We start from the raw sequence: 13,224 nt of genomic DNA on the forward strand, positions 1-13,224 counted from the left end.
CATCACATTATATATATAAAATTATAGTTGGCATTCATTAATGTTTAGCTTCTGGTGTACAGTGCCATGGTCAGGCATCTACAGTATCCCTGAGGTGGTCTCCCATATGAAGAAATGCTCAACCTCGCTAGCCATCAGAGAAATGCAAATAAAAACCACAATGAGATACCACCTCACCCCAGTCAGAATGGCTATCATCAATAAATCAACAAACAACAAATGCTGGCGCGGATGTGGAGAAAAAGGAATGCTAGTGCACTGTTGGTGGGATTGCAGATTGGTGCTGCCACTATGGAAAACAGTATGGAGGTATCTCAGGAATCTGAAAATGGAACTACCCTATGATCCAGTAATTCCACTCCTAGTTACAGGCTTTTAAGTAGTTATCTGAAGCAGGGGTGAGAGACATTCTGTGATTCAGGCTAGGAGAAATCTTTAGTATTCAGAAACTGATTAGAAGAGTAGTCAAAATGGGGGGCTAAGGAGCTAAGAAACTAGGGAAAAGGAGACTTAAAATTTATGTAGTGAGGGGGCTCTCCCATATCAAGTATTCTGAAAGCCAAGTGAAGAAGGTCTTTTAAAGAAGGACTGTTTGACCCAGCCCTGTTGATGTGCCCAGTAAGATGAATGCTGAGGAACTGACTACTGTATTTGCAGCCTGGTTGACTTTAACAGGTACCCTTTTGGAGAAGATTGTGGGCTATGAGTAGCTGCTTCTGAGGCTGGCAGACAAAAAAGTTCCATTCCTTGGGCCATTTTGGGAAGACTCTTCGTCTAACTGTTGGGCTTTTGGTTTAGGACTGTTTAGAAAAAAGTAGTTATCTGAAATTTACACTGGTTGGGGATAAATACCATAATTTGATTTCTTATAAATAAATTATAAATGAGAGTATTTGGAAAATTTTTCCTTAGAAATATGCATTTACCTTTCTGTGAAATACAGCATTGAATTATCGTGGCTTAATATTAGTCTCTGATGTAAGATTCAGAATTTTTAAAAATGAATAAGGTATGAATAATTTTTTATCCAAGTTTAGTGTTGTATTTGTCACTTCGTGCATATAGTCATATATTTTTTAATTACATAACATTAAATTAAGACGTGTACTTGTAAAAGTAAAATCTAGTATCCCATTTTAGGATTTAGAGATTCTTGAGTAACGAATATTAAGAGCTTGCATAAATTCCAGGTATGTTCCTTTTCAAGTTTTCCAATTGATTTAGAGGTATCTGACACTTATTCACAAAAAATTCAGAGGTGGTTGATTTTTTAGAGTTTAATAGGTTGTCACCATTATGCGATTGAAAGCATTTTCTGATATTTCATTTTTGTTTTTATCTGAAATAAAGCTTATTCTGAAAATAATTAGTATCACAGTGACTATCATAATGCAATTTGAGAGCTTATGCATTTGTAATATATTTTCTTTGCTATTACCCAAGTGATTACTTAACTTTTATTTTAGATGTATTGTGTTAAGTATTGTTGAGTAAAGAACATTTTCAAAGTTGCAGAATTGTCAGTCTGCCAAGTTGACCTGAAATGTTTATGTTCACTGTGTCTTTTTTGTTTGTTTGAAGGTCAAGGAGATTTTTTACGTAAGTAATTAATTTAGTTTAATGTGATGCAACTCAGCATATATTTTACCTACCCTCCACTCCAATGCTGTAATAACAAGAAATTGGAAGTGCTGAATTACGGTATGTAAAAGCTGATTGATGAAATACTCCAGTAAACTGTCTTTATTAGTTTTCCAAGTAGTAACTTCCAGATCTCAATTTTAGTTTCTTTATCCTCTTGCCAAGAATGATGGAAAACTGACACAAGTGTCTAGGAGTCCATTGTTTTCCCGAATGAGTTGTTAATTATCCCCTTGCCTATTGAATCATAGTTTAGAATAGAGTTAGACTTCACAGTTTGCAACTTATGGTCTCTCTCCTTTCCTTTTTGGAATTTTATTGCCTTTGCTGACTTTCACGGGGTGTTAGTCACATATGACTTTGGACAGTTTTATGAAAATTATACTGTTTTGTGAAATAGAGCTGGAGTCATGGGCTTATCAGCCAAACGTCACTCCAAAATGTTCCCCTGGAATATTTTAGAATTTGAAAACACCAAGAAAGGAAATCACTGGAACTGTTTTTTGTATTTTTTGTGTTTGTTAGCTTTTAATTCCACAAGGAATATCTGAGTATGTGTTTAATATAAAAGTTTAAAACTTTTTAGCAGCTTTTCCCCATTCTCTTTCTCTCCACATAATTATTGCTAATACGGTAATTTAATATGTATATTTTTTAGACCCTCTGTTGGCTTTTACAGGAATATATATTTGTATATATACATTATAGATTTTATGTACAAGCATATCTATGAAAATAATCACATAAGCAGGTTTTTTATTTTTTGTTTCATTTTTGGAAATTCATAATTTTCTAGAAATATATCCATTTCATCTAGATTTTCAAATGCAATGATACAAAGTCATACATAATGTTCTCTTATCTGTTTAATATTTGAAGAGTCAACAGCAATGTTCCCTTTTCATTCCTGATACTGGTTATCGTCTTTGTTTTTTTTCTTTGATTAGGCCCTCCAAGTCTTATCAGTTTTATACATTTCAAAAAGTCTGTTTTGGACTTTAGTTATCCTCTCTATTAATTGTTTTATTAATTCCTATCCTGATTTTTATTAATTCCTTTCTTTTCAGTTTCAATTTGTTGCCTTACTTTAAACTCATTAAGATGGATTTTTGTGTGTTTCTGCTAATTAGACCTCTATTAGCCCTTCTTACTACATTCCTTGTATCTCTACTTCTTTTCTGTATTTCCCATTGTTTCTTCTTACCTCTGAATAGTTTCTTGTCACCCATCTACCAGTTTACTAGTTTTCTCATAAGCTGTACTGGATTTTTTAAAACAAACATTGAGTTTTTAATTTTTAAATATTTTTTTGATTCTTTTAAAAATCGATTGTCACTTTTTATAGTTTACAGTTTCCCGCTTGGTTTCATGTCTTTCTTTGAGTCAGTGTTTGATGATTATAGATCTCAATTTTATATGGATCTTTTTTTCTTTTTTTAAAGATTTTATTGGGGAAGGGGAACAGTGTGTACTTCCAGGACTTTTTCCAAGTCAGGTTGTTGTCCCTTCAATCTTAGTTGTGGAGGGAGCAGCTCAGCTCCAGGTCCAGTTGCCGTGGTTAGTTGCAGGGGGCACAGCCCACCATCCCTTGCGGGAGCTGAGGAGTTGAGGAGTTGAACCGGTAACCTTGTGGTTGAGAGCCCACTGGCCCATGTGGGGATTGAACCGGCAGCCTTCGGCGTTAGGATCACGGAGCTCTAACCGCCTGAGCCACCGGGCCGGCCCTATATGGATCTTTTTATTACTGGTTTTTCTATTGGTTTGTACTATATCGTTTTTCCTTGGTTATTGTTTGGCTGTGTGATAGACATTGTAGTTGAAAAATTATTCCTGGGAATAATTTGAAGTCTAGTTTTCTCCAATGTGGATTTTTTTCCCACTGCATTAAAAAAAGATGATTTCCTAATATTATTGCTATGGGCATACCATTATGTATATAGTTATTACTTTTTTGGCACTTAGGTCATTTTTACTAGTATAAACAATGATGCAGAAAATATCATTATACATATTATTACGGTATTTGAGGGAGCTTTAGTAAATAGAAATCCCCCCTTTTTGAGGTTAGGAATAAATTGAAAATAAAATAAAAAGTAGGAAAAAAGGGTAAATTATTACCTTCATTACTGATAATAGCTGAGTTGGAGGTTGTGGCTATAGATGTGGTGACCAGATTTATTCATCTGGCTCTCTACCATTAGGCCAGCTTACCCCAGTCACAGCTGGACTAGGTTTGTGCTGGCCCAGAGCCAGGGTTGCATACCTCACAGAGTACTTTCACGTAGGCATGGAGGAGAACCTGTGCTTTTGGAGGTGGGCCTATTTCCAGAAGAAGAAAGGGTGGAGTGGATGGAGCCAAGGATATGCCTACTTATTCATTTTTAAATTAGCCGTTTAGAAAATAATTTGTTGGGGTAGAAGAAATTTGGGGGCAAAGTTATAGGAGAATAGGACCCACCTCTGTAATGCGTACATACACTTTCCCCAAAAATAAGACCTAGCCGGACAATCAGCTCAAATGCATCCTTTGGAAGCAAAAACTAATATAAGAGCCGGTCTTATATTACAGTAAAATAAGACCAGGTCTTGCATTGATTTTTGCTCTAAAAGACACATTACAGCTGATTGTCCCGCTAGGTCTTATTTTCAGGGAAACACGGTACTTAGCATTTCAGAGAAGAGACCATCTGTATAATCACGTGCACTGGATACTTTCTTGTTGGAAAAACGGCGGTGTTAGCTTGCTAGACATTAGAAAGCACCTGTGGTTGCAGGTGGCTGGAGCCTGTGCTGACACTGAACTGATCTCAGCCAGCCAGCTCTCCGCTGAGCTACTGAAATGCAGCTGAGGGGTGGGGGAGAGAAGGAGGGATATGCGCTTCTGGCCATGTGTGTCTGTCAGTCCCAGTTAGCTCGTGTTTGGTTCTTCCTTCTGGTTTACTTATTGCATATTGATCAGAGAATAGCTGTGATGTTTGTACTGTTTGAGTTTATCACTTATTATGTTTTTGCTTTGCAGGTGCTACTTCTGTGTTATTTGATGTGTAGATATTTTATCACTGCTAGACCTTCATTGTGAATTTCTCCTTTACTAAGCTTTATAAAGGACTTTTCTTTGGCCATTTAATGCTTTTACCCCAATGTTGTCCTTATGCATTAAGATTGTGAGATGTTTTCTTTGCATTTTACTCTGAGGTACCATATCCATCCTTCAAATTTTTAAAATTGTATTTCCTCTTTTGTTTTAGATGTTTCTCTAATGCTCTGCTTGTAGTTGGGTTTTGCTTTGATCCACTTGGAGCCTTTTTCTTACTAGATGAATACAGCTTCTGTCAATGTATCGATATATTTGGTGGTAGGTCTGTCTGTCTTCTTGATTTGTCATGCCTTCTGATTGATTTTGGTGATTTTTGCATTTTAAAATCACCTTAGATATGTTACATTTTTCAGTTTTTTTCCCTGTTTGTGGGTTTATTCTAATAATGGGAAATGGTTTTATTTTTATACCACCTGGTTATCTTTATTATTATCACTCGATGTAGTGTACTTGAGTCTCTGTTCCTTTAGAAAGCTCTATTGACTTACTATGAACAGTGACAGAATTAGTGTATTTCCAGTTTTAAATTCTTCCCTTCCACCTTTTCTTATCCCATCATTTTTCTTAGTGTTTTCTTTATAATTTTAAATTGACTCATACATGTATTACTTATTAATTTCAAATTACATGTCAATCAATCCCTATTTATAAAAGATCAGGAAATGACTGCACTTTATCTTGTTGGATGTATGATTTTCATATTCATCCACTCAGATAGGTTTTAAAAAACACGTTGATTGAGGATAATGGCTGTACGATAAATTGCACCATGAAGAGTGTACAGGGTGGTAACTGACTTGTGAAAACATCACCACAGTCAGCGTGATGGATGAACACATACGTTACTCCCAGAAGCTTCCTCAGGGCCCTCGGTAATTCCTTTCTCCTGTTCCTCTCTGCCCCCTCCTGTCCCCAAACAACCACTGCACTGCTTTCTATCGGTAGAGACTACTTTCCATTTTAAGAATGTTTTAATAAATGGAACACAGTATGTACTAATTTTGTGTGGCATCTTTCAGTCAGCATCTTCTTTTTTGAGATCATCGATGTTTAGTATGTATCAGTAGTAGGTTCCTTTTTATTGCCGAGGAGTGTTCCATTGTATGGTGTACTGTGTGGTGACGTGTGGTTGTCTGGTTTGGGGCAGCAACATAGGAAGCTGCTACGTACATTTGTGTGTAAATGGCTACTGTCTTTACGTTTATGAGTCTTACCCGGAGAGCTAAGGCTCTTACTGCTTCCTGTCCAGTGTTGTGGTCAGCGTGTTATCCTGTGGGAAGGTATGGCTTCCCTGAGGTATCCAGACCTTCCCCTGGGGAGCTTGTTAAATGCAGATCCTGGTTCAATAGGCCTGGGAGTCTGCATTGTAACAAGCTTCCAGGTGATTCTAATGCTGGTGGTCCACTAACCACACTTTGAATAGCAAGATACAGAGCCTGAGAGTCAATGAGAGGCAAGGCAGTAACGGTGTATGTTTTTTCCTACCAGCTAAAAGTAAACTACTTCTAGTGTTGTATTTTTATCAGGAACAGAAATACCTACATCTGCCACGTCAGGTGACGTTTGAAGTGCCAAGGTCTTGAATACCTCTGGAGCAGCAGTGGACAGTGGGTTTATTAGACCCACTGCTGCTGAATGGGAGTGTGTGGGGGCCTCACCGTGCTCCTGGCCTCTCTCCCCCAGGAGACTCGGGAGGAAGGGGATGCTGGTGCCAGTGGCCCTTTCTGCTTCAATAACCTGTAACCCAGTTGTGTGTGGGGACCGACTGACGGGTGCCTTGCACCTAGCTCCCGAGGTTACCCTGCTGTGACCCACTGAGTTCGGAATCTCCGGGAATTAGCAGAGCACAGAGCCAGTATGCGCATCAGACTTTCTGAGGAGACTCAGTGTTTCCCTTCAGATACACAGTTGCTGGTCCTTGGGAAGGATGGGAGGAGGGCTTACAATGCTGAGTGCTTCCTCGGGTTCTGGGTTCGGCAGGTGAGAACTGGTGTTAGGCAGCAGTGGTTACAAGCAAGACATGGAGCCAGACTACCTGCGGTCAAATTGTGGCCATTCTAGGCAAGTAACAGCAACTGTTCTGCCCAGTAACTGCTCCATCTGTAAAGTGAAGGGCATGATAGTTCTGATGTCAGAAGGCTGGCAGGTTTAAATGATACTTGTAAGGTGCTTAGGACAGGGGCCACACATAGGAAGCACTTTCTAGTATTTGCTAGATCCATAAGTAGCCACACAGAAAGGCAGGTGAATAAGTGATAAGCTTAGGAAAATCAACCAGCTCTTCTCAGATTCCCCAGGGGTCACTCTTCTTTGTCTTGGGAATGGTGGCTTGCAGTTGCAGGCCTCCAGCCCCTCTGTGTGATGAGTGAGGGTGTGTGTTGGTACCCAAGCTGCCTCCTTTCTCGGTGGCCTTGGCCGGGCCTTCAGGAGAGAGGCGTCCACACCAGCTTGCTGGCTTTGGGCAAAAGTGGTTTTATTTTATTTTTGTTGTTCCTTTGAAACTTGATAATGGGAATGAGTGAATGTATTAAGCTGAAAGTAGGGTTAATTAGGAATTTATTGTAATTTTCAGTTAACCTTGATTTTATTTTTCTATTCTATTCTATTCTTGAATGATTTCAGTAAAGTTAGATTTCCAGTATACTATATAGGCGTCTCTTTTGATATTTGATTTCTGTTTTGTATAAAAACAATATTCTTCAGGCAAAACTAAATTTAAAAATCATGACTGATACTTGCATTTTTTCATAATCAAATTGTTTATATCTTTCTAGAAACATCCAAAAACCTACATTAATGTGTTGTATGTATCTCAACACATTGGAAGTAGACCCTCACTTCCCTTTTCCCCACACTCACGGCTTTCTGACTATAGTAATCCTTGCGGTGTGTATCCTGCAGATCACGGAAGTAGACCAGAGCCTTTCCTTGTAGCTTTTTTCTCTTAAAATAGCAAAACTTTAATTATTTGCTTTAATTATATTTTTAGGAGCCTTTCAAAGGATTATTATCTTCTTTGTCATACCTGGCCCATTTCCTGGTACTAAACTCAAAATAGTATCTGATCCTTGGTTGGTTGCATAACATACTGAGTCATAATTTCTGCCTGTTGCCCTTGGGAATAGCCTGTATTTGTGGCAGCTCCTATTTCATTGGGTCGCACTCTTCTACAACTGCCATTTGACTGCTTCTCAGTTCTTTGAAACTGATAATCTGCCTTTCTGAAGGTGTGCTTTATTGAGTTTTCTCTAAGATTGTGAAGTGCTCCCAAATACTAGATGTAAAAGCCCAGCACATTAGGTAACTGAGAAACTAGCATGTGCTTTGAGATGACTCATATTTTCCTCAAAAAATTATACTAAGAAAAACATCTTTCAACTGTAATTGAAAAATAAACTTAAAAAAAGAAAAGTCTTTGAGAGAAAAATTAGGATTATGTAGAATTTTAGGATTTATGGTTGAAATTTAATTACTCATTGAATACTAATTAAGCTGTTCTATTAAATAATGCTTTAGTAGGAGAATTTTATATAGTGCTTTATATAATGCTAATTTATGTTAATTAGTATTTGAAAGTACCAAGTAGTTTTCCTATTTAATGATTTGTGTGTTAATATGTGTGTTAATGATTTGTGTTCTTTTTTCTTTCTTTTATAATATAAGGATCTCACATTTCTTGTCATTTTGTGATATATATTTTATATAAGTTGTAATGTTAAAATTTTTATCTCCTTGAGAAAACCTCTTAAGGTCTTAACTGTCAAATTTAAAATAATTTTTATTACTTCCAAAAGTATAAGCATATAGGGGGAAAGTGTTATATTCTCTAACTTGAGAATTTAGAAAACCTGAGCACGATAAGATTCATTTCAGCCTTCCCCCTGCCCCCTCCCTCCCAGGCCAGCACATTTGCATTTGTTTATTCCCCACACTTATTTCCTGCCACTGCACTGTGTAAACCTTATACTCCACCTCACATGGAACCTGGAACCTGTCTGTTGAACATGCCCCTCCCCCATCATTTTATTTTATCAGCTTAATGTTAGTTTGTAGTACCTCACAGTGGAGGGAAGGGCATATTTATTAACCAATTTTATTTGAGTATTATGTGCAGTAAATTTTTTAATGACATTTTATGCTTCTAAAAAATGATGCTTTTTAATTTTGTGTTGGCTAGGTGTGATTTTTAAGTATAGTATTTATTTGAGGCTATTAACTAATAAAAATGTAGAGCAATGCCTTGTCAGCTCTTTTTGAGGTTGTTGTTCCTTTTGTGTTGCAGTAGGAAGAACGTAGATGACCAGGCATTGTAATCTTCCTGTGTTCTTTCTGTTTTGCTTTAGGGTTTATGAAGTTATGGAATATTACTTTTTAAAGTTATAGCCAATTTATTCCTTTGACCCTTCTAATAATATTTAGTCAACATTTTCAGTGAACAATTTGATGTGATGAAAAATTCCTCTTTCCATCTATATTACATCAATTTGTTTCTATGTTTAGGGAAAAATATAAGGAACATGAGACAATACCTGTTTACGATGGGTGGGGATGTTTAGAAACAAACTCAGTACGTATGTTTCAGGTCTGGGCTTGACTTTGGAGGCCCTTTGAAACTTACCTTTGTTCTTCCTCTTTCTGAGCAGTCAGCTTCTAGGGTCATTTGAGTGTTTAGTACTCACTGCTGACCAGCAGGCAGAGAGAACCCCCGCTCTGTCTCTGGCTCAAGAATTCTTTGCAGTTATTCATTTCTGGAGCTCCGTAGGGCTGGGTATACTCATTTCTTTAAAGCATTAAGTGAAAGAAGTTAATAGTAAAGAGAAGAGTAGGGGGAATACCAGGTTTAATGTCCTAGAGACTGAAGAGACAGTGGAAAGTCTTGAGGTTTGTCGCAGAGCGGTCAGAAGGGTGTCACTGGCCAGCCCCGGTGTGACATGACTCACCTGTCTCAGGATGGGGAGGCTGGTGGTGAGTGCTGATACAGAAGTGTGCTCCAGTGCCATGGAAGCGTGAAGGGAGGGACGTGGCGGAGCAGTGCCTTGAAAGCCAAGTAGCGGCTAGCTGCTCCTTCCAGGCAGAGGATTGCTTGTAACAGGAGCGGGTACGAACGACTTCCGGAGGCGCCTTCACGCTGGACACAGCGGGTGCGTAAGGTTGGAGAAGAGGGGGAGAGTTAGTGCAGCAGGTGCCTCCTGTGCTGTGCTCAGTTCTCTCCACTTTTATCTTGATGTGGACTAAATAGGAGAATAGCATGGCTAGGTTTGCATTTTAGAAAGATCTTCCTCTAGGAAGTAGGGAAGATGCATCGTAAGGGGCAAATTGCAGGGGAAGGAGGTCAGGTAGTGACTTCGGTGGTGAGAAATGAGGGCACCCGGGACCCTGGCTGTAGAAGAGGTGGGGGGACTTGCAGATTTGTGAGCTGTAAGGAAACAATTGGATGTAAAAGGAGGCCATCTGGGATGACTTGGGGTGTCTGTCTTGGGTAACCTGGTGAATGGAGGTGCTACCAGATGTGAAATAGAATCTAGAAGAAGGATTAACAACAAGTTGATTTGAACATGATAAAGCATTTAAGTAGACATGTCTGTCCCACAGGCAGGTAGCTATTAGAGAGGAGCTTGAGTTTGAGGTAGAGATTTGGACATCACTGGTATTTAAATAGGTGGTAAAAGTGGTGGTGGGAATGAGACCTCCTATGCAGAGCTTCTCTTGAGAAGGGCAGAAGGCTGAGGACTAATCAGAGGTGGATGGAAAAAAAGGCAGGAAGGATGAGGGAGGGACTGACCCAGAAGGCACCTGAAGACAGCAGTTCAAAGAGGCATGTCCAGGATGAATGTCTCGGACCTTCAGAGGCAATGGTTTCCTAGGGACCAGGTCGTGCCCATGGGTTATGGGACAACATCAGTGTCTCTGGTAAGCGGAGCAAAAACTTGGTGAGATGGAGTGGGACTAGAGCTGTGAGGTGGAAGTGAGCACGAGTGGATGACACGACACACATTTGCTCCTTCCAGAAGCTTGTCTTAGAAGGAGGCAGGCCAAGGCCCTAGCAAGGCCTGGGAGAAGGTTTTGATGAGTTGATTGAAGGCGTCTGGATAAAGGATTATTTGTATAGCTGGGTTCCTAGAAAGGAAGGAGGTTTGAGAGCTGGGTAACAGAGGAATTCCATTTTACCTGTACTGGCTGGAGATGACCTTGGGAGCCACATCGATTAACTTGCCATTATATTCCTTTATTGATTTTTCTTCCTTTTTGTCAGATGAAATTAACTGGATTTAATTTTTATTATTAAACTCATTCTGACTGTGTTCACTGACAGCTTTCTGTTCATTTTTTCACCAAGTATGCTCCACAGCACATTGTGTGGAGCACCTCTGAACCTGACCTATTCTTTCAAGCCCCGCCTCCCCTGAAATGATTAGATAGGTACAAAGAGGGAAGTATGCTCTGTTCCATCGCCTGTCCATCCCTGCTCTCCCTGGAGCCCTTTTGCCTCAAGTGGCAGCACCTACATGTGCTCCATCCCAGCCCTTTCAGACCTTCCTCTGAGAATAAATCTGATAAATTCCTTCATGTATGAATAAAAGTCAGTGTTCTTTAACAAATTTGTATATTTTCAAAGCGGTCAAGGAATGAACCTCTCTGTGGAATTTCACATACTAGAATACTGGTGGAAGGGAGATTTTTAGGGATGGTACCATTTTGTTTTATCTATTTTTCATTTTTGTTTTAATTTATTTTTAAAATTGAGATATAACTGACACATAACATTGTATACATCTAAGGTGTACAGCATGTTGATTTGATATATTTATATATTGCAATATGGTTACCAGCACAGCATTAGCTAACACCTCTATTGCATCACACAGTTGTCTTGTGGCAAGAACAATTAAGAGATGGTACCTTTTTAACATCCACATTCTATTTATATATTAAAGTTGGCCAGCCTAGCTTCACCTTCCCATTGTCCTAAATAAAATTAATAGGAAGGATTCTATTTCAGAGATTAATTAGTTTTTGAACCAGTTATAAAAATGAAATCTGTATATTTTAATTTACAAAAGTCCCATTAAAGTAACATTCTGTGTCTGGACTCAAGAATTTTTATTATTAAACTCATTCTGACTGTGTTCACTGACAGCTTTCTGTTCATTTTTTGAGAGAAAACATCACTCCTCTTGTACTTTGGGGCCATTGTTAAGTGAAATAAGGGTGACTTGAGCACAAGCACAGAGATATGGCAACAGTCCATCTGGTAACTAAAGAAAGTCTGGTTTTGCGTTCTGTGACTGGCTAATCTTTTCCCAGCCGTGCTTTGGGGTAGATTCTCTGAGCCTTCCCAGCCTTTTCCATCTCAGAGTGGTACTGGGTCGCGCCTGTGCATTGTAGTGACCGCTAAGTGACAGAACTGGTGTGCTGATCCTCCAGCAGCCACTGCGCTGCTTCTGTCTTGTTCGAGTGGATGTGTTACTTCTTCGAATGAGACCATCATTCGAGCCACCAAGGTAGCCCTTAAGGGATCGTGAACTAAGTCATTTCAGCTTGAAATTGGTCTGAACCAATATCTCATAAAAGACTTTAGGCTCTAGGATTATGAAGTCAGAACTGTGATTCTGTTAATTCAACAAAAAGTATTTATGAAAGTATTTCATTAATATCAGAAGAATTAAAGGTATTATTGCACATTGATGTGATGGAACACTACATAATCCGTGTTTTTGAAAAAAAAAAGGAAATGCTTATTTTGTTAAAGGCAAAAGGGATACAAAATTCTGTATATAACATCCCATTTAAAAATATATTCACTGAAAAAAATCTAAAGTAAATTACATAGGAAGTTAACTTACTGAAGAAGTATGGCATCTTTCTGTTTCAGCTAATCTCCCAGTGCCAACGATTGCGGCCATAGATGGACTCGCCCTGGGTGGTGGCCTGGAACTGGCGTTAGCCTGTGATATCAGAGTAGCAGGTAAGAATTAATCCTATTAAACATACAACATTTTAAATATGAGGTTTGTTCTTAATTTTCAGAAAATTCCAAATACTTATATTTTTTTCCTGTTGTTGAGAACATTCAGAAAAAGTCACCTATTGGGCTCAATGAAGTATTTAAAATTCCTGGCTAAGAAAACAGTCTTTTATGATCTCTTGTTCGGTCTTAGCAGTCAGAGAGAACAGGATTGGCCCAGACAGAGCTGAATTTGAGTCTTACGTCCTGCCCATTTTAGACCAGTTTTTTCCTCTAAATTAGGGGAAATGACAGTTGCTGTTGTGAAGATTAAATGAGTTAATCTCTGGCCTGTGTCTAGTCCAAACACCTAATTATTTTAGCTATAGTGATAATAACTTAATCTCTTTGAGGTTCGCTTTCTTCCTGGATGGTTTCCTGCGGATTAGAGGAGGTGGTTATGAAAACAATTAGTGCTCTCCGTGCGCTGAGTGTTGACCTGGTGCCCCGTGCTAGCTGAGCCCTGGATGTGTACTAACTC

General features: G+C 38.8%; 1 protein-coding gene across 5 annotated transcripts in view; it reads left to right on the forward strand.

Moving 5' to 3' along the window:
- Positions 1–13,224, forward strand: part of AUH (AU RNA binding methylglutaconyl-CoA hydratase) — a 154,177-nt gene that overhangs the window by 59,622 nt on the left and 81,331 nt on the right. For all 5 annotated transcript variants that reach the window (XM_081065307.1, XM_081065308.1, XM_081065306.1 and 2 more), the window contains one exon: positions 12,612–12,704. In XM_081065307.1, the coding sequence (XP_080921433.1) occupies positions 12,612–12,704 (93 nt within the window). The remainder of the gene's footprint in view (positions 1–12,611; positions 12,705–13,224) is intronic.

This window comes from Rhinolophus hipposideros (genome assembly GCF_964194185.1).
Source record: "Rhinolophus hipposideros genome assembly, chromosome: 11".
Taxonomy (NCBI): domain Eukaryota; kingdom Metazoa; phylum Chordata; class Mammalia; order Chiroptera; family Rhinolophidae; genus Rhinolophus; species Rhinolophus hipposideros.